This window comes from Mus caroli, unplaced genomic scaffold (assembly GCF_978045245.1).
Source record: "Mus caroli unplaced genomic scaffold, Mus_caroli_1 scaffold_14, whole genome shotgun sequence".
Taxonomy (NCBI): Eukaryota; Metazoa; Chordata; class Mammalia; order Rodentia; family Muridae; genus Mus; species Mus caroli.
In genome coordinates, this window is record NW_028227269.1 from 113995036 (window position 1) to 114016781 (window position 21746).

At 40.4% G+C, this 21746-nt stretch overlaps 1 protein-coding gene across 3 annotated transcripts in view; it reads left to right on the forward strand.

The window, feature by feature from the left end:
* Ncapg2 (non-SMC condensin II complex subunit G2) overlaps positions 1-19852 on the forward strand; it is a 53929-nt gene extending 34077 nt beyond the window's left edge. For 2 of the 3 annotated variants that reach the window (XM_085830721.1, XM_085830723.1), the window contains exons 23-28: positions 1835-2022; positions 3221-3361; positions 6795-6898; positions 9590-9690; positions 11254-11353; positions 16905-17053. In XM_085830721.1, the coding sequence (XP_085686847.1) occupies positions 1835-2022; positions 3221-3361; positions 6795-6898; positions 9590-9690; positions 11254-11353; positions 16905-16956 (686 nt within the window). In that variant the 3' untranslated portion in view covers positions 16957-17053. The other variant, XM_085830722.1, reaches the window with a different exon arrangement.
* Positions 19853-21746: the final 1894 nt, after the last annotated feature.

The following is a 21746-nucleotide window of genomic DNA, read 5'->3' on the forward strand; positions in this document are numbered from 1 at the left end:
AAGTAACATACACTGGCTTTTGCCAGAACATTGTTTATTAGCTAATGCAGCTAGCAGGTTCAGAGATAAGTCTGATGTCAGGCACACTGTCCAGTTTCTGACAGACTCCTTGGGGTTCTGCTCCCCAGATCTGCCTTGGTGGGCAGATTTCTCCACCTGGCATCTATGTAGAGACCCTCCCAGAAGAAAGGTGTGAGTGATGTGGCCAGGATGGTGGCATACCTGGAACCAGAGCTAGTGATGCCTCTGACAGAATGTATGACAAGAAGAGCTCTACTGAGCTATGACCTTGTATCTTCCCAAGGCCCCAGTCATCTGTGGTATGGACATCCCAGTTACTGAGCTCTATGCAAATGTCTTCCTACATTTGAAATGTTCGTTTTTTAAAGTCCAGTAGTTTAATGAGAGAGGCCTTCCTTCATTGAATTCTGTTCAGCACATTTAGTTGAGTGAAGTTAGCCATTGCATTCAAGTGATGTGAGTGATAGATATAGCTTGGAATTGAAATAATCAAAATTCATTCATCACTTCATTCATCATTTAGGAATTGTTTTGCCTAAGGGCTGAATCTATTTTTAATTTATGTATAAAATTTAGTATTGTAGAACTAACCAGATTTTGCTGTCCAGTTAGTTCATTTTATCACATAGTAGTGCACAATCCCTTTAGATCAGATTCAGAGCTGGACCTGAGTCCAGTAGTTTAGGGGAGGTAAGACCTAGAATCTACTATGTTTTGAACTTTTTGCTCTGCTTGAAAGAGGCAAAATGAATAAACCATTTTCAGAAACTAGTTATATGTCTTAGTTACTTTTCTATTGCTCTGATAAGACACCATGATTAAGGCAATTTGTAGAAAACAGAGTTTATTGGGGAAGTGAGTCTCTTGACTTTCATGGCAGAGAGCATGGCAGCAGGCAGGCAAGCATGGAGGTGGAGTAATAGCTGAGAGCTTACGCCTTGAGATACCATTATTCAGAAAGAGAGAGAGAGCTCACTGTCCCAAGGACACCGCCTCCAACACAGTGGCCCAGATTAGGATGTCTGGGTCTTAGTCAGCAGTATCCTGGTTTAAAGAGTTCATCGCCTGTCCCTTCAGTGGACATTCCACAGACATGTATATGAGTAGTGAGTTCTTCCACCCTCCTCTGAATGAGAGTAATAGATCCTTGAAAGTTTCTGTTGTGGTTTAGTGATTTTATGCAGCTGCTTATTGATTCTGGCAGTCTTAGACCTAAAGAGGATTCATAGAGAGCTTCTGGGGTGGGAAGTCTGTCTTCCTTTTAGCAGGAAGGTTTGGGATATAGTTGGTTACGGTCTCTGGCAGCTTGCTGGGTTTTTAGTCCATTTTGTAAGCAAATGGCTTTACCCTTCATTATCCAGACCCATTGTCTGGACATCCTTGTAGTCACCTGGACAATAGGCTTTCTATGAGTGACATCATTTCTGTGCTTTATTACATGCTTGTTTTATTTTAGTGTATCTTGTACCATGGATTCTGGCAGGAGGCTTGCTATCCAGTATCCAAAAGTTAAACTTTATCAGCACCCGAGCCATGTGTTGGGTGGGAAAGGGTGATAAGGTACTCTTGAAGTTTTACTGTCAGTTGTTCACATGCAGTGACCAAAGTTCTTAGTTTACTGACAGAGTCAGCTGTACTGTCGCTGCTGGGTAAGAAGTTTTTGTGTGCTGGGTTCTAGTTTGGGTCAATCTGATGAAATGCTTGGTGCTGACTCAATAGTAATAGGTTCTTCCATCCTGCCGTATACATATGTATTGAGCAATTTCAACTAAATCATGTGCTTAGGTAATTAATGTTTCTTCTCTCTTTTTAGTGAAGGGTTTTTTTTATGTTTCATTACTTCTTGGCATTCTGAAGGAGATAGCTGGAAACACCATAATTCACAAAACAGATTCAGATGAAAAAGTCACAGTGCTGTTTGACTTAGTCCAGGAAGTGTTTCAGAAGATGTTGGAATGCATTGCCTGTATCTTCAGGAAGCAACCTGAAGAAAGTCTTCCGGTATTGTGCTTGAATGGGCTGGGTTATTTGACAGGGGGTGGCGGTGGGTTGGGGAGGTGGGTGTTAGTAGGAAGGGTGGATGGGTATTCTCAGGGCGACTGGGTTAGATGTGTATAGAGACTGTGGCTGTCCACATTGACTCTTACTGTGCTGTCTGCTAAAGGCATTGAGTGATGGTTGATGCCAACCCTAATGCTAGGCATGCTTGCATTCTTTGGTGGCATGCAGATCCACATTCTATAGCTTGGTGACTGAGGGCCCAGATAGAATATATTTGTGAAGATGCTCATTTGAACAGAAACAGTGACTACCTGGGAGAATGCTAACTCCCATCATTTGTTAATGTCCCCATGTCCCTGAAGGGACCATGGTTTTCTTTTGATGGTAGAAAGCTCATAGACTGAGATGACTGAAGAGCCAGGTCCTAAAAAGATTAAAGGAATAGACTTGTTCCTAAAATAGTACAAAGCCAGTTCCTGAATAAATTCTACCATTAACAGAGAGCCACTTTTTTCTATCAGTAAACTGTTATTGTTTTAATTTTTAAAAAATGTTTAAATGAGAGGTTATTTATGAAATACTAAAGAGTCTCAATTTTATTCTAGACTTTCCTGATGGAAATATGTGAACATTGCTGGCATATTGTTTATGTGGTTTATGCTTGATCTTAATATCCCTGCCAAGTCTACCCCATCCACTGAGTAGTGTCATTCAGAATACACTGCCTGAGCTGATGGCTTTTAGTGTTACTGCCTTCTTTTTGTCATCCCTCCCTTTTTACTATTGATCTATTTTATATCATTGGTTTGTTTTATTTTTTGTTATTGTTGTTTTTGAGAGAGGTTCTTTCTACTCTAGCTGTCCTTGAACTCACTGTGTAGACCAGGCTGGCCTTGTAATCAATGAAATCAACCTGCCCCTGCCTCCCAAGGCATATGCCACAATTCCCAGCAGGTATTTTATTATTTATCATTATTATTATTATTATTATTATTATTATTATTACTATTTGGAGGCAGTATCTTACTCTCTAGTTTAGGTTGGCCTGGAACTCACAGTGTAGCCCAGGCAGGCCTCAAACTCACCTCAGTCCTCCTGCCTCAGCCTGCTGTTTTGCTTTTATACAGATGTGAGCCACCACACCTGGTACTTGTTTTCTTACTGCTCTACTGACAATGACTGATGTGATTTCTTGTAGCTCTTTCATTCTGTTCAGACCCCTCTTCATGAATTCATCACCACTATCCAGTCCTGGCACAAGGACACTGCAGTGCACCATGCTGTGCTTTCTACTTTGATTGCTGCACCTGTGGTTGAGATAAGTCACCAGCTGCAGAAGGTGAGGTCTATGGATCCTGAAACTGCTGTTTCTCAACTGTTCTGCTTATAGGACTTGGTTAGGTGTTTCTAGTTTTGGTCAGGACTGTTTGGCCAGTTCCTGTACTTTCCATTCAGCTGTTTGGCTGTCTGGAGCCCGATGGCAGCTGTGGAGCATGTGCTGAGTATGCCATCACTCCTGATGGAGGTGGATCTAGGATGTGGACTTGTCTTTTGGTTCTCAGACTTTTGAGTGAGTTGATAGTTTCTCAAGGTTCCTCTTTGCTGAAGATGAGAGCAGGGATAGTTGGGCAGACTATTCAGGACTGCTCTGAACTTTATTAGTGTACATTGGTTTACTCTCTGCATGTCTTTCTCTTTTCATTCCAACCGTAGGAAGCTTGAATATTATGTATGAGTGTTTTAGCTAAGTGTGTTTATGTGTACTGTATGCATGCAGAGACCATAAGAGGATATCGGATACTCTACAACTGATTTACAGGTTGTTGTCAGTGCTTTTGGGGTTCTGGGAACTAAGCCTGGGCCCTTCTGTAAAAACAACCAGCTCCCTTTGCAGCCAAGACATCCCTCTAGCTCCAGAAACTTGAAGTTTTGAAATCTGTTTTCCTAGCATAGCTCAAGGTGAATGGAAGACTCTTATTTACACAGATTTAACTTTTTTGGTTAAAGATTGATCTGATCAGGAGACCATTTGAGCTAACACAGAAAGTGATACAGTACCACAGAGAGCGTGCGGAATGGTCCTTTTCTTCTTAGACTCCGAGATGTCCCACATACACATAGGTAGTAGTGACTTGGAGGAGAGTGGGTTTACTCACTGAATGCATGAACGTAAAGATGGTGATGCATTGCTTGACCATGGGTATTCTGAGAAATGAAGATGCAAATTCTCATTGTAGCACACCCTGAGTCTGCTTACCCAGATGCTACACAGTGGCACAGTGCTCTAGGGCATTGTCAGATACAGTTGCTTGCTGCCTAAATGTCAGCATACAACATGATCAAGTATAAATTATTCTGTTTTTATGTCTGTGAGCGTTTGCCTGCATGTATATGTGTGCTTGCCAGGTGCCTATGGCGGTCAAAAGAGGGCATCAGATACCTTAGAACTGGAGTTAACAGATGATTTTTGAAGGACCATGATGAGCCATGGTCCAGGAGCCAAACCTGGGTCCTCTGCAAGAGGAACAGGTGCTCTTAACCACTAAGATATTTCTTCAATCCAGAAGGATTGTTTTAATTTTCCAATTTTTGCTTTATAAAATGTCAACATGATGTTTGTCAAATTCTAAAACATAAATTAGAATTTATAGTTGCCTGAGTAAATCTAGGATTAGGACTTAGCTTCAGAAGGCTCTACAGCTGAAGTTACAAAGAGTTAGTGGCCTTTGCACAGACCTAGACTCTGAACTTGTCTGTCTCAGCACAGTTTGCTCATGTTTTTTATACTGCCCTGTACTGTGCAGTGAGCCAAGTAGTGCAACCGCTGAGTCTGTATCCTTTTCTAGTTAGACTTGTACGGCTCTGCCCCTTCAGAAGAGTACTGACGACTGCTCTGTCTTCTGAAAGGCTCTGTCCTTGACTGCAGATTGTTCTTTTTTCATTTTCTTGTCAGTTTTCCTTTTGGGATCTCCCTGGTTGGTTTGCATACACATTTAAGGATACAGTTTCTGCCTGGTGGTGGTGGCACACGCCTTTAATCCCGGCACTTGGGAGGCAGAGGCAGGCAGATTTCTGAGTTTGAGGTCAGCCTGGTCTACAGAGTGAGTTCCAGGACAGCCAGGGCTACACGGAGAAACCCTGTCCCGAACCCCGCCCCCCCCCCCCCCAAAAAAAAAAAAGGGAAAAAATAATATAGTTACCTGATCTGTCTTCATAGTTAAGGTGTTGTAAGTATTGTATAAGTAATTTATAAAACCCCACTCCTGACAAGTGTCTTCATTTGGGATGCTTATAGTTTATCTGATGTTAAGAAAGCTACTGATCTGTTTGTTCTTAAAGCTAATCACACCAGCATTTAAGACAGGGACTCACACTTTAGGTCACCTTGACTTAGAACTCATGATAAACCCCTGCCTCACCCTCTACAGTGCTGGGTCACAGGCATAAGTCACCATGCCTAGCTTTTTCTACTGCTACAGTTTATCTTTTCTATGGATTGGCTCTTACTTGGTTTGTCTAGAGCAGTGTTTCTCTTTTTTTTTGTTTTTTTTTTGTTTTTTTGTTTTGTTTTTTCGAGACAGGGTTTCTCTGTATAGTCCTGGCTGTCCTGGAACTCACTTTGTAGACCAGGCTGGCCTCGAACTCAGAAATCCGCCTGCCTCTGCCTCCCAAGTGCCGGATTAAAGGTGTGCGCCACCACTGCCCGGCTTTTTCTTTTTTTTTTTGTTTTGTTTTGTTTTTTTAGAGCAGTGTTTCTCAACCTGCGGGCCACAACCGCTTTGGGAGCGTTGAGTGACCCTCTCACAGGGATCACCTAAGACCATTGGAAAACATAGGTATTTACATTATGATTCATAACAGTAGCAAAATTACAGTTATGAAGTAGCAATGAAAATAATTTTTTTGGTTGGGGGATCACCACAACATGTGGAACTATAGGCAGTACTAGGAAGGTTGAGGACCAGGGGTTTTCATGTGTGTCAGTTCATCACAGTGCCTTCATGAATTCACTTCCCTTAGACTTCGTAGGACTCTCCTAGTTATTGTCTCCCTACTAGAACTTCCTTTCCATCTTTGCTGTGGTCAGATGATTTGTTTGGACATAGGCTAAAAAGTATTACTGTATTTTACATTATTTTTATTTTAATCAGTAGTACTTTCTCTCAGTGTGTCATAAATGTATGCTCAACACTTAGGTTGGTGGGTGCTAAACCTTATAATTTAATGTAGTGTCCCCAAGACAGCAAGACTTAGGCAAAGGACAGGGAGGGAGAAATGAGGTGAGATGGGCATGTCCATACTTCGGTGATTATAGAAGAAAATAGACATACGCCTCCTCTGGGAATGGGAATTACAAATTACTTCAGAAACTGTTTACATGAGGAATTTACTCATCAATGGTGAATGACCTGTCAACCCTCATATGGATGTCCAGGATGTGTTCTGTGAGAATCCGTCACATTAGTTATAGGTATGTTCTGCCAAGCTAGTGGGCAGAGGCCAGGCCTGCTGCTCCACATCCTGTAACTCACAGCCAGGGTAATATATTCCTACCCTGTCCATTGTACAACAGGGAAACTTTAGACCAAAACACCAAAATTCTGAGACAGAGAGATTCTAATCTGGGCTGAGAAGGAGACCTGGTTAAAGTGGCTCAGCATAAAGTATAAAGCATTCTGGAATGCTTTTGTCAGGTAGAAGAGACTCAGATCAGTGTGAACCAAGTTGTCAGTCCAGGCCACTTACAATATACTGATGTTAAACATTTCTAGGTTTCTGATATAGAAGAGCTGACCTTTCCACAATATCTTCATGACCTTCCTCCATTTTCAAGGTGTTTAGTGGGAGTAATCATGAAGTCTTCGGATGTGGTCAGGTAATTGTCTTCTCTCTCTGATCTTGGCACGGTCCTTTCTATAATTGTTCCCAGTGCCTTATGCTCTTATTACCTTATTTATTTATTTATTTATTTTTGCTCTATTACCTTTTACTCTCAGTCTTCAAAGGTATTTTTATCTCCTTAAGAAAAATAGTTTGAGCTGTGTTTATCACAACTAAATTCTGGTAGAAGGGGAAAGAAATGTGTGTTCTAAAATGTTTCTTGCTAGGTAGTGGTGGTACAGGTCTTTAATCCCCGCACTTGCAGCAAAGCCAATTGGCTCTCTGTGAGTTGGAGGCCAACCTGGTCTACAGAGCAGGTTCCAGGACAACCAGAGCTACACAGAGAAAAACCTGTCTTGAAAAACAAACAAAAAAACAAAACAAAAAACTTCTTCTGTGTTTTTTCTTCTTTGTTGTTTTGATAAAATACTAACCAAAATCAACTTGATTTTGGGGGAAAGGATTTATTTAGCTTTCAGGTTATCTAGTCTATCACGGAGAAAAAGACAAAACAGGAACTGAAAACAGAGACCATTTAGGTGCACTGCTTACTGACTCGTTCTCTAACTTGTTCAGCTTGCTTGCCCATACAACTCAGGATCACCTGTCCAAGGGTGGCACTTCCCACAGTGGGCTTGGCCCTACATCATAAATTTTAATCAAGAATATATACCCTAGACATGCCCACAGGTCAGTCTGGTGGAAGTATTTTCTCAATTCAGGTTCGGTCTTTCCAGGTGACTCTAGTTTGTGCTAAGTTGACAAAAGCTAAGTAGCAAAGTTCACCCATTGTCATTTTGACTTACATATCACTATTAAACCATGGCCTTTCCTTTCATATCTCACAATATAAAACATTGTATAACTTTAAAAGTATCAGTGTAACATTAAAAGTCCCATGGTATTTAAAATTTTCAATACTTTAAAAATAAAAAAAAAGGAAGAAACTGGACTTTCAAAGTAGCATTTCTTTAACTGTGGGCTCCTGAAAAACAAAAAACAACTTATATATTTTGTTATTACAAAAGGGAAGAAGCAAGGCATAAAAATAGTAACACTTAAGCAAAGACAGTCAGTGTAGCTTTAAATTATTTGGAATTCATGTATAAGGTCTACTGGGCTCCAAAGTACTTGAATACCCCACACAGCTTGTCTAGTAGACTCAGGCTGGCTCTTTGTAATACCTGCTGTTATTCTGAATGGCTGTCCCAAGGCCCTGGCCTCTCTGGGGACTCCAGCTGCCATATGGTGCCAAGCTTCAGCTGCTTTCTATGATCCCTTTCATGCCTTCAAAACTAGTTCCATGTGGGGAACTCTTACACATTAACATGTTTGGCTACCAGCTTGGGTTGCAGTCTTGATCCACCTCCCCCTCCTCCCAAAAGACCCCCAACTTCTGTGTGCTGACCCCGAGAAAGTACTTTCCAGATATCACCTCAGTGATGCTAGTCTCTTATCACAGCTGATTCTTCAGCTCCAGCTAACCAGCATCATTTGTTTCAGTAACACAAAAGCTTTCATTTCCATAGATTATTAATTTAAATTAATTCATATAAACAACCCTGTTAGAAACATGCTTTCCTCTGAAACTTCACAAACAGGCCTCCATTTGTATCTTTTTTCAACATCTCTCTCTTCCCAGAACAGCTCAGTAAGCTCTGAACATTCAGTGACCTCTCTAGTTCAAAGCTCCAAAATCCTTCCACAACCCTCCCTCAAAGCAATATGGTCATGTCCATCACAGCAATATTCCACTCTTTGGTATCACTTTTTGCCTTAGTTTGCTTCTCTGTTATTCTGATAAAACACTGAACAAAAACAGTGTGAGAAGGAAAGGGTTTATCTGGCTTACGTATCCAGTTACATTCTATAATTGAAAAAAGCTGTGGCAGGAACTTGGAGGCAGGAATTAAAGCAGGGACCATGGAGAAATGCTTGCCTGCCAGCATGCAGTCTCCAAGGCTTGCTTAGTTTGCGTTCTTACATAACCAGGACTGCCTACCCAGAGGTGGCTCCACCCACAGAGGGCTGAGTCCTCCTGTATCAATCATTAATCAAGAAAATGTACCATAGCCTTACCCAGAGGCCAGTCTGATGATGGAGGCAGTTCTCAGTTGAAGTTCCCTCTTCATGGGTGACTCTAGTTTGTTTCAACATAACAAGAACTTAACCAGCACACTGTATTTTCAGAAGACTGCGGATAAAACATCAGTGCAGATTTTGTTCAACACTCAATCAGCTGTAACTTGGCTCCACAGCCCATTTATCCCTTGACTGGGATTCTAGGCACAGGGGACTGACAATACAGAGGGATTTGTTTTTCAGACTTTGACTGCATGTAGCACTATATAGTGTAGATGCATTCTGTGAAATTGTGTCATTTTGAGAGCTGTGGATTGCCTTTCAGTAGCACACTAAATATCTTTTAATGTACATTTGAATTATAGAAAATAACCAGTGTTTTTCAAAGGCCGTGGTTTTCCTGTTCTCCTTCTATGCATACCATGTGGTTTTAACATTTCATCTTCAAGAACTTACATATAATACACATAGGGGAGGACCTCAGGCACTTTCCCATGTTACCTGAAAAGTGGTGGTTATGATTATGGGTGAACCTTGTCCATGTTTATTTTTCTGTAAGATATTAGGATGTGAAATAATTTCAGATGTTTGCTGATTTTTATAGGTCATTTTTGGATGAACTAAAGGCATGTGTAACTTCTGGTGATGTTGAAGGCATTGTGTGCCTTACAGCTGTTCTGCATATTATTTTGGTTATTAACAAAGGTTGGTTACATTATTTCTCCTTTGTCTGGTGCATTACTGATAATGTCCTTATTTGCTCTTAATGTTAGAGATGTTTGGAAATTTGGCCTCTGTTTCACCTCCCCTCTGCCAGGATAGGCTTCTCACAGCCTTTTCAGCCTTGCTCCCTAGTGCTGTCTAAATGCAGTATGGTCCACTGGGCCTCTCTTTGCATAAGCTTACCTGTTCTACGCCTGTATCTTTTACTTAACTGTTGTGTGCAGGCAACTATCACTCTACTTCAGACTTGGATCTCTCCCTTTTTCCTTTTCCCCCTTTTTCCCTTTTTCCTTACCTCCTTTCCTTTTTTAACCCTTCCTCTCCCTCTTGCCTTCCATAGGCTAGATATATGCTCTGTCACTGAGCTATGACACCAGCTCCTCTTTTAATTTTGAGACTGGGTCTGAATAACTAACTAGGCTGGCCTTGAACTCACTTTAACTTAGGCAGGCCTTGAACTTGGAGTTTTTCTGCCTTACCCTTGTTTCTTTCTGCCTTACTCTTGCTAATAGCTAGCCCAGCTCCAAATTGAATTGCTATTGATTTTGCCCAGTGTTACTCATGTCTAAAAATCTGGGTGAACTTGGTAGCACAGGTCTGTAGGCCCAGCTACTTACGAAGCTGACGCAGGAAGTTTGGGGCAATATTATTGAAATCCAGTCCCAAAAATAATTCTAAAATATATTTTTTAAAAACAATGGCCATGCCGGGTGTGGTGGCGCACGCCTTTAGTCCCAGCACTTGGGAGGCAGGTGGATTTCTGAGTTCGAGGCCAGCCTGGTCTACAAAGTGAGTTCCAAGACAGCCAGGGCTATACAGAGAAACCCTGTCTTGAAAAAACAAAACAAAACAAAATAAAAACAAAAAAAAACCACCAAACAAACAAACAAAAAACCCAGTGGTCATGTTGGCATTATGCCTCTTAAATACTTAGCCATTAGAAGTGGTACTGGAAAAATAATTGGCAATACCTGTAATATATCAGCCTCAGTGTGAAGTACAGTGGCATCCTCGTTGGCTGACTATATTCAGGTTTGCATTGAAAATTTTAAATCTGAAATACTTCAAAATCTGAAACATATAAGTGGAACAAAAAGTCTTGAATTTTCAGATGTTGCAGATTATAGATTTTGGAGTTAAGGTGTTCAGTCTATTTATTATGTTTCTTTAAAAAGTTTGTTAGCCAGTTTGGGCACCAAAAAGGCTTGTCTGAGGGACTTCCCCTGATTGAAATGCACAGAGCACTTGTGTTCTAAGGAGCAAAGGACATGCCTCATGAGGAGCTGTAAGCATGGATATTGGGTGCTGAGCACCTGTCAGTTCTATAAACGGTGGGTGAATGTGGTTTGTGCCGGTTTTCCTTCCTTTCTGGTAATTGCATTATCACTCACAGCAGATGCATTCTCACAGCATCTCCGTGGAAAGCATAATTATCCTGCAGTCAGCCAGGGTTAACTTGTAAAACTGATCCCATGTGCACAGCCAAGTATATGTATATGTACTGATGTTGAGATCTTTTGCTTTTTCAATGCAATCTTCTTACAGGTAAACATATGAGTGCAAAGGTGAAGGAAGTTGCAGCAGCTGTGAACAGAAAGCTGAAGACCTTCATGGAGATCACTTTGGAAGAGGATAGCCTTGAAAGGTAAATATGAGACTTAACTCCAGCTGAGAGCTAGGTATGTTTGGGATTGTTCTTTTATTCAGTTTGTTGGAGCCACGTTGAATAGAAGCTGGATATAGGATGCAGATTGTGATAGTTTGAATGAGAATGGCCCTCGTAGTTCGTTCATGTATTTGAATGCTTGATGCCCAGTTGGTAGAACTGTTTGGAAGGAATGAAGAGGTGTGCCACTGTCTGTGGACTTTGAGGTTCCAAGCCATTTCCAGTCTGCTCCCTCTCTGCCTGTGCTTGTGGATCATATGTAAGCTCTCAGCCTCTGCTCCAGTGCCATGCCTGCTGCTTTTAGTTCCTGCCATTATAGACTATGACTCTCTGGAACTGAGAGCCCCCAAATTAAAAGCTTTCTTTTATAGTTGCCTTGGTCATGGTGACTAAGACAGGTGTTTCTGTTTGAGGTACTAATGCTTTTCAGAAACAAAAGAAAACAAGCATATGTAAAGTTTTGCTATAGAAAAAAAAAAAGACCATTTACTTCAACTCATGATTTTCAAATGAGACATTGTTTTGGGTGTTTTGCTTTATTTGAAAACCACAGGTATTTCCCAAGTATAAATGCAGGTACTTCTGGGAGTGTCAAGGTTCATTCCTATCCCTTGGTGATATTATAGACCAGAGAAGACCACTTAGATACAGTTTACAGCCAATTGAAAGTCTTTATTCCAGACTGTATGCCTCCATGAGATCCAGCTGTGGGGCATTTTTTCAATTAGTGATCAAGGAAGGAGAGCCCCTTGTGGGTGGTACCATCTTTGGGTTGGTAGTCTTGGGTTCTATAAGAAAGCAAGCTGAGCAAGCCAGGGGAAGCAAGCCAGTAAGTAACATCCCTCCATGGCCTCTGCATCAGCTCCTGCTTCCTGACCCTTTGGTGATTAACAGCAATGTGAAAAATGTAAGCTGAATAAACCCTTTCCTCCCCAACTGCTTCTTGGTCATGATGTTTATGCAGGAATAGAAACCCTGACTAAGACAACGACTATTAAATCTATTTGATTTAAGATGTCAGCTGAGTGTGGTGGTACAGGCCTTTAATCCTAGCACTCAGGATGTACAAGCAGGTGCATCTCTGAATCTGAGACTAGGCTGGTCTACATAGTGAATTCTAGGATAACCAGGACTATATATAAAGAGCTACCATGTAAAGAGGTCCAAAACAAAAAATCAAAACAAGACAAAAAAAATACAACAAAAAATCCAATTGAGTATTGAAGTCACCCACTATCACTGTACTGGGATCAATCTGTGGTTTTAAATATAGCAGTGCTAGTTCTGCTTCTCATCCTCCTCTTCCTTCTCCTCTTTTCCTTCTCCTCCTCCTCCTTTTGTTCCTCCTTCTTTATCTTTCTTCTTTGGTCTTTCTCCTCCTCCTTTTTTCTATTCCTCTTCTTCTTTAATAAAAGTTGATACTCCTGTGTTTAGCACACATTTATAATTATAATATCCTCTTTGCCTTTTTCCTTTAATGAACGGGAAATATCCTTTTCCTGTTTTTTTCTGATTAGTTTTGTCTGAAGTGTATTTTGACAGGTATTAGAATAGCTCCTCTTGCTTGTTCCTTTGTTTCACTTGCTTGGAATACCTTTTTCTAGCCTTTAATCCTAAAATGGTGTCCATCATTGATGTGAAGTGTTTTTCTCAGAGGTAGCAAAAAGATGACTCTTGTTCTCTAATCTGTTAATCTGTATCTAGTTAGTAATTGGTAATGTTGATACTAAGGGTTATTATTGGACAGTGTGGTGGTGTTTTCTTAAACCTCTTTTGATTAATCATTCTGAGTTTTATATTGCATGGGTATGTTTAATTTTCTTCTCAGACTGAGGCATTTTCCAGTAACCTGGCTTAGTGGACATGTACTCCTTAAATCTTATTTTACCAAGGTAGAATTTTCTTTTCCTTTAAATGCAGCTGATAGTTTTGCTAGGTATAGTATTTTGGAGTTGGCATCTGTGGTTTTATAGACCATCATTCTAGGTACTTCTCTCTTTTAAAGTCCCCATTAAAAAGCCAGGTGTTATTCTGGTGTGCCTGCTGTTAGATGTGAGTTGGTCTTTTTCTCTTGAAGCTTCTAATGCTCTTTTTTTTGTTTTGCACTTAGTGTTTGGATTATTATGTAATGTGGCAGAGTTTTTTTCTGATCCTATTTGGTGCTCTGTATGCCTTTGACACCTAAATAGAATCTCTTTCTTTAAATTTGGTAAATTTTATTTTATGATTTTATTGAAACTGTTTTCTATGCCTTTGATCTAGGTTTCTTTTCCTTCTATACATATGCTTTATAGGTTTAGACTTTACAGTTTGCCAGAAGTACTGCATGTTCTATTCGTGGGTTTCTAAATGTAACCCTGGCTGTTCTCAAACTCGATCTGTAGACCAGGGTGTCCTTCAACTCAAGAGATCTGCCTGCCTCTGTTTCCTAAGTACTGGGATTAAAGGTGTGTGTCACCATGCCTGCCTTGAAATTAAGCATGCTTTTAATGAATAAATCATTTCATCCATCTTCTCTTCAGCTCTTGTCTTCTACTTGATCAATGCTATTGGTGAGAGTTTTCCTCTTTACTTTTTGCTTGACAGCGTGTTTCATGTTGAGTCTTTTTTTAAACTTTTCTTTAGTGATTCTCTTTAGTAAATTCCATTTTGTATCTTAAGAGGTTTTTCATTATTTTATTCAACTGTTTACGCCTTCGCAGCCTTCATTTAGCCATTTGTTCATATTATCCTTGAATTTCTTGAACATACTTTTAATTCCTATTTTGCAATTACTGTCATATGCATTAGCTACGTTGCTTTTCTCAGGGAACATTACAAGGAATGTGCTAAAATCTGGAGATGTTTTGCTTATTCATGTTGCCTGTGCTTTTGGAATGGGACCTTGGCATCTGGGGTTGGGTTTTTTTACTAAGTTTTTAGAGTTTTGTTCCTCATTATATCAACTTGTCAGGTTGTGGATCAGCTGAATGCTGTTTGGTATTCAGTCTTGAGGCCACTCTGTGTTGATGTGTGAATGGAGTATGAGAGTGGTCCTGGCTTACCTTGGTATAGATACATCTTCTGCACCTAGGAGTAAACCTTCTATGGGTTTAAATTCTTGCAGTTGACCTTCAGGACTCTGTGGGTTCTTGAATTGGTTCTTTCATTAGCAGGATCTGGGGCCACAGTGGTAGTTTTGGCAGTGCTCTCGGTGGGGGTGGAGGGGGCAGAGTGCAGGACTTTATACTGTCCTAAGATAGGTGGCCATGAGGCCAGTCTTGGGGGACTTATCTCTGGTCAGGGGCACAGAGCTCTATATGATCCCAGGGTATCTTGGTAGATAGGGTGGCTGATTGGCTCTTGGCATTACTACCTTGACTTCTGGTCAGATTCCTCACCTTGCCAGATGGGTGGTTTGGCTGAGTTATGTAGACAAGTGGAGTGGATTTGGAAGACCTACCTGAGTTCTTGTTGTTTCCACATAGTACTGTGTGTCATGCTTACTACGATGGCTTGATAGGCAAGTAGGCAGACAAAATGGAATGTATCCATTTTGGTGCTCAGATGGAACAAAATGAATGTGTATTAGAAATGGTTTCATTAGACTGGCTTGTAGAATGTGGTCTGAGTAGTCCTGCAATGGCTGTCTCACTAGTTGTTTAATCCACAAGACTGGATGACTCAGGAGAACCAATCTGATGCTGGCATCTTTGAAGATTCCTAGACAGCAGCTAGTCTTTTTGTCTTGTTGGAATCCTAAAGAAGTGGAATTTAATACTGGCAGCCACTTATGAACTTATCATTAAGAATGAGGGCATGCTAGTGCTTTTGCCGGGCAATGGTGGCACACGCCTTTAATCCCAGCACTTGGAGGGCAGAGGCAGGTGGATTTCTGAGTTCCAGGACAGCCTGGTCTACAGAGTGAGTTCCAGGACAGCCAGGGCTATACAGAGAAACCCTGTCTTGAAAAACCAAAAAAAAAAAAAAAAAAAGAGTGAGGGCATGCAACTGAAAAAGTCTACTTCTTCCATGTCCTTTTGTGCCTCAATTTGTGTAGGCTGTCTCCAGAAGGTGTGACCTCCCATTTAGGTGGATCTTCCTACTTCAAGTAATCTGACTAAGCAACTTGGGTTTTAGATCATTCTAGTTTGTAGTTAAGGTGACAGTCTAGAGCCATCTCAGCAATTAAGAGCACTGGCTGATTGTTCTTTCAGGGGCCAGACATTGATTGCCATCAGCCACATGTCAGCTTACAAGTACCTGTAATTCTAGTCCCAAGGAATCTTACAACCCTCATCGAGGCTCTGCAAGCACTACTTGCATGTTATGCTAGAAATTCGTGCAGCCAAAACACCCATACACATAAAATTAAAAATGAAGAGAAAAAAGGATCTTCAGCTCAGATTTTAATTAGGTTGATTGTTTTCTTTAGTTGATTTGAAAGGATCTTTGTATATTTTTAGTACCACCTCCTTATATGTTTTATAAGTATTTTCACCTAGTTGGTGGTTTATGCCTTTATTCTCTTGTTACATTAGTGTCCCCCAACCCCTGCCCCTAGTTGACCTTAGGTCCATGTTGGAAGAACAGAAAATTTTAGTTTTATCAAAATCCAACTCTGAGTTTTGGTGTTGTATTTAGAAAATTATCTCCATACTTAAGTGTCAGAACATGTTTCAAGAGTGGAGTCATGTGAGGATTCTGAGTGCTTGTGAGAAAACTCCCAAGAAAACCAAGGCAAGAGTCTTATGACCTCAGTTTCTTTAAGTTGTTCTTGAAATGTGTTTTTGTGCTTTTCCCAAGTGTAGCAGATAGGAGTGAGTTTACTTACATTACTCATTATTGCTTGCTAGTGTTATTCAATTAAATGTTTAAACTCTCCTTTATGTGCCTCTGTGGGAAAACATGTTCTTGCCACAGGTGGCTTGTCCTTGTAATTATATACAGCAGTGGAATGTCACAGAACCTTGCACTTTGTAAATGGGTATGTGTAAGTCTGCAGTGGCACCCTGCAGTAATTTATGTAGGAGCTGTCCAACCATGTTTCTTAAATTGGAGTGGACCCCTGAAAGACAGGGGAGAGACTGCCTCAGTGTTCCTGTCACTGGGCTGGGTATTCAGGCAGTTCTCCCTTGGCTGGGGGCAGAGAAGCGGTGGCCATAGTAGTTGAGTATGGTGGTGAAGGTGGATGATGGTTTTCATTTTCCTTGTTTCCTCATATACAGTAAAGGGTCAGGACTGAATGCTGGGTAGGACGAGCCACATTGTGCTTCTGTGTGCTATGCAGAAAAGGGCAGTGCTAAGAGAAGAAGTACCCTCCAGCTGGACGCTGCCAGTGAGTGGGTGCTACTGAGCCTGTGCCCAGATGTGATCACCAGGGTCTCAGGGTATGGGCTCTGTGATGGGTGCTGAGCCGTTTACCTTTACGGCTGTGAAACTGTTGTGCTCTGTGTAGGGCACAGGCTGTTTTCAAATGTGTCTGCTGCAGACCATGTGTAAACTCTGCATTTGAGGGGATCTGAATCTGTGTCTTCTCTATTTCTTTCAGATTCCTGTATGAGTCATCAATGAGAACTTTGGGAGAATTTCTGAATCCATGACAAAACCACCGTCTCTGGGTGTGTAGAAATAGAGAAAAGACTCATAAAAGTGAAAATGTGTGTCTTTTGTATATTTTCCTTGCTTTTTTTTTTTTTTTTTTTCCATCAGACTAAGCCCGGAGTCCTGAGTCTGTAAGGACCACAGCCAGGTCTGTCGGTGCCCAAAGATGGAGAACAGTACAGCACTGGTGCTCTACCATATACCCTGTGCCTTTAACCAGCTTGCAGAGATGGAGAATGGTGAAAGTCATGTGAGAGAAAGACTGGCAAACAGCTCACCACTCTCTCCAGAAGAGCTGGCAAAGCTTGTAGGAACTGTGGCATGGGCAGCTCTTACGTTCCTTGGCCTATGACTTACCCATTATTTATTATTTGTTGTGAAATTCTCCTGGAACATATTTCTCTTTGGCCTTTCAGCAGGGCTATCATTAGCCCACACAGGACCTTTCTTCAAAAGACAAAAAGAATCACTTCTTCAAAATATTTTATTGCCCCCTGTTGAACAGTTGTAATATATACACTGATATGAAGTGTCTGCTTACTCCATTGCACTTGGGCTCAGCTCAACTCTTACATCTGAGCTGTGACTTTTACATTTTAGCCTTACTCTAAGGGCAACAGCCTCCTTCTACAAAAGGCATTCTCAGTTCAGAGAAGACTTCTTCTTTGAGTGTTGCTGTGTACTATGCATATTCAGGGACAGAGCAGGCATTAAGAAAAAAACAAAAACAAAACAAAAAGGCCCAAAAGCCAACCAAAGTGGAAGTGAATTGAGGAAGGCCTGGACTAGGAGTGAGTTGCCACCTAGAAATGATTGTTGTTTCTCAAGCCACAGTGAAGTATTGCTCAGTGGATATACGTGCCCAGTTGCCTCTGTTTTCCCTCTGCAGGTCGATGGCAAAGGCATCAGCCTTTTCCTGTATTGACTATTGAAGAGTAACCAAAGAACTCAAAAGTTAAAGGGTTGCCCTGGTCCTGTATAAATGATGGGTTAATGATACGAAAGAGAAAAAGGATCTTGTTTAAAAGTGACATAATATGCAGCCATACATAGGCAATAATGTGTTCATGTCCTTCGTTAAAAATGCTTTAAAATGCTAGGAGGAACCATGGCACTAGCACCTGGGCTGTAGGGCAATGCTAGACTTCTATAGTCTGTGTTACCCCCCCTCAGCATCCTTTCCCCATCAAAGACTCTGGCAAGTAGGGCTGAGTAGCCTTAGAGAGCTCAGGTATGACTGACTACACTGGCCATGGAGGATGGCCTCAGCAGGTGGGAAAGAGGAAAGGTAGCCAGATCAGGCTGAGGATTTGACATCACACAGGATTAGACAGTTGCAGAAGTTGAACCAGTTTGCCTTGTAGGCAGCTATAACGACAAATGCAACAAGGATATGAGGGAAGTTGGCAAACTAACAAGAACAAATGCAACAAGGATATGAGGGAAATTGGCAAACTAACAAGACTTGACTTTGAATGATGTAATGTCCTGCTGGGAGGATCATTAGTATAATGAGAAGAATTCACATCATGACATAGAATGCCTTGCAACTTACTGAGCTGATTATCCTCCAACTCTTAGGACTTTTAAAAATAATCATGATTGGATTGTTTTAGTTCTCTTATTTTTATGAGGTGGTTATATTGAAGAAGAAGGAAGGTAGAGTCAAGATATCTGGTCCCTGAAAGTTAGATGTCAGATGATTTCAAAATTATAGCTAAATTTTTTAAATACTCTGCTTTTCATTGATGGTGAGGCCTACAATATTCATTTTAATAGACAAAAAGGAACATCAGCAATACTTTGTTTAATTTATAGACTAACTTGGTCTGAGGTTTCAAAGACTGTTGAATGCTAATCCCTAGACATTGTCTTTACTTTCAGTCTGAACACTCTCATGAGGTGACCATTGTTACCCTTGTTAGAAGTACTAAGATTAGGTTTTAAAAGCAATTTTTCCTATGTACTTACTTATGGATGGCACAGTTTGGACAGGTAGTATTATTCCTTGGTCAAAATATTTCAGCTAAATATTGAATGAATTGGAATTATTAGGCATATTTTTCTTGCTATTAATCTTGATTACATAAAGATTGGGCTGGTAAAATTAAAATTTTAAAATATTGCTGCTAAAGACAAGGCCTTTGACTGACCTGAGAAGTCAGTTACTTCTTTCCTTTTTCAGTACATCAAATAACAATGTGTGATACAGGTGTTTTCTTTTGGGCATAAGAAAAAACACTAAAAAGCAAAAATAAACGAGGAAAAACAACAGCAACAAAACAAAATGTAAAAATGTAGATAGACTCGAGGCATATTGTGTTTAGGGTCAACTAATACAAGTTGTTAAGCTTGTGGCTACAAAGCGTTTGATAATATATATGAAAAGCTCTAGACATTTTTGAAACACAACCTAGCTAATGCTGTCTCTTATCTGTTGGAGAACGTCCAAATTTTTTTACATTCCAAGCCCTTATGCCCAAGATTTAGAATGAATGGTATTATTCATCATACCTCCTACTGACAGGTTTGGTTTATGCATCATTTTTAGGCACTTAGGGAGGAGCTCAGGGAGGAGCTCACAGGTTGATAACTTTGTAATGAGAGACATGGGAGGTGCGCCTGTATTCTTATATCATCCTAGCACCAATACTTAACATATTTAGGTTGTCACAGTCAGATGGCTCAAGAAATGTTTGCATTAGACTTTAAAGCAGTACAGAGGGTATATTTTTTTTCTCTCATTGGACTTTTAAGGGAAATTTGATTCTTCATTTTATATAAAATTGTATAAAATTCTTGTTGATAAAAATATTCACAAGTTTTGTAAATACTTTATAATATTAAGCTTTTATTTGAAAATGTAAAGTACAAAATAAAGTGGACTTCAGCAATCCTAATTGAGTGCCAAGAATGATATTTAAAAGCAGGATGGTTGATGAATGCATTTATAGAATTTAATAGTGATGTAGTGAAAACAGTTCAGCAGTATGTCTTTAGGAGTTATTTTTTGCTATATTCCCATAGCAGAATAATAAATTTTCTCCTTGACCCATGAGTTAACTTGGGTTAAGTCATGGGTTCTTGGCCACTTTAGCAGTGTCATGTATGGGTTCCATCTCATAAAGTGAGCCAGCCAAAAGGTGGTTGGTTATTCCCATAGCGTTTGTGCTGCTATGTGCACCAGTCTATCTTTCAGGTTGGTCACTTGTAGATCACAGGGCTTTTAACTGTGTAACATAGATGATTATCTTTCTCCTCCGGTGCTGTGCACAGTACCTTCCAGAACCATTCGTGCTAATAGTCAGTAGGAGAGACGATTCTAGCTCTCTTCACTGTGTTCAATGATATAAGTGTATTCTTCATTAGGACCTTACCCTAAAGGTTGTGGAGAACAACTAGCTGCCTTGGCAATAGCCTGTAATGTTTGAGAGAGTCGTGGGACCTCTTTGGCCAAGTACTCAACAAGATGTAACCCATTCCTGGCATTGGAGGTTTTACTTGATAATATAAGATTTCTAGTTGGGTTGTTGTCTCCCCATTCTATGGTTAACTCCATTTAACTTCCTTTTGTATATGTATATATATTTAGGAAGCTTTGCATTAGTAGATTTACATATGATTTTTAAAAGTGCCTTTGGTGCTAGTTTTCCCTCCTTTACTTTTCTCTCCTATTCCTCTCCCTATTTAATCCTCCTATTCTAGTTTTTCTGTTTATCTCTCCATCACACTGTATTCAATTTCCCTTCCTTGAAAGATCTTCTCTCTCCAGTCCTTTTGGATAAAGCAGAACAAAGCCTACAGAATGGGAGAAAAGTCTTTATTAATTATTTATTAATTAATTACTTATTAATTATATACCTCCATGGAAGGTTAGTATCCAGAGTATATAAAGAACTAAGAAAACTGAACATCATAAAACAACTCTGATAAAAATGGGATGCTCACAGTCAGCTATTGGATGGAACACAGGGCCCCCAATGAAAGAGCTAGAGAAAGTACCCAAGGATCTGAAGGGGTCTGCAACCCTATAGGAGGAACAACAATATGAACTAAGCAGTACCCCCAGAGATCGTGTCTCTAGTTGCATATGTAGCAGAAGGTGGCCTAGTCAGGCATCATTGGGAGGAGAGGCCGTTGGTCTTGTGAAGATTATATATGCCCCAGTACAGGGGAATACCAGGGCCAGGAAGCGGGAGTGAGTGGGTTGGGGAGCAGGGTGCAGGGAAGGTATAGTGGACTTTCAGGATAGCAATTTGAAATGTAAATAAAGAAAATATCAAAAAAAAACTAGAAAGAAAGTGGGATACAGAACTAAGATTGTTCTTAAAATATGGAACACAAATAGCTGAGAAACAGTTAAAGAAGTGTCTAACATTCTTAGCCATCAGAAAAATTTAGATTAAAACTGCTTGGAGATTTCATTTTACACTGTCAGAATGGACAAGATCAAGTAAAACAAATGATAGCTCATGCCAGATGTTGAATAGGGATCACTCATTCTTTGCTGATAGGAGTGCAGGTTTGTACAGTCATTGTGGAAATTAGTGTGGCAGTGTTCCTCAGGAAGCTGGAAATAGATTTCATAAGATCCAGCTATACTGCTGTTGGACATATACCCAAATGGCTCTACATCCTACTGTAGAGATACTTGCCCATTCATGTTCATTGTTGCCCCATTCATAATACCTAGAAATTGGAAACAGCCTAGATGTCCATCAACTGATTAATGGGTAATCAAAATATGGTACATTTACACAATGGAATATTATTTACCTGTTAAGAACAA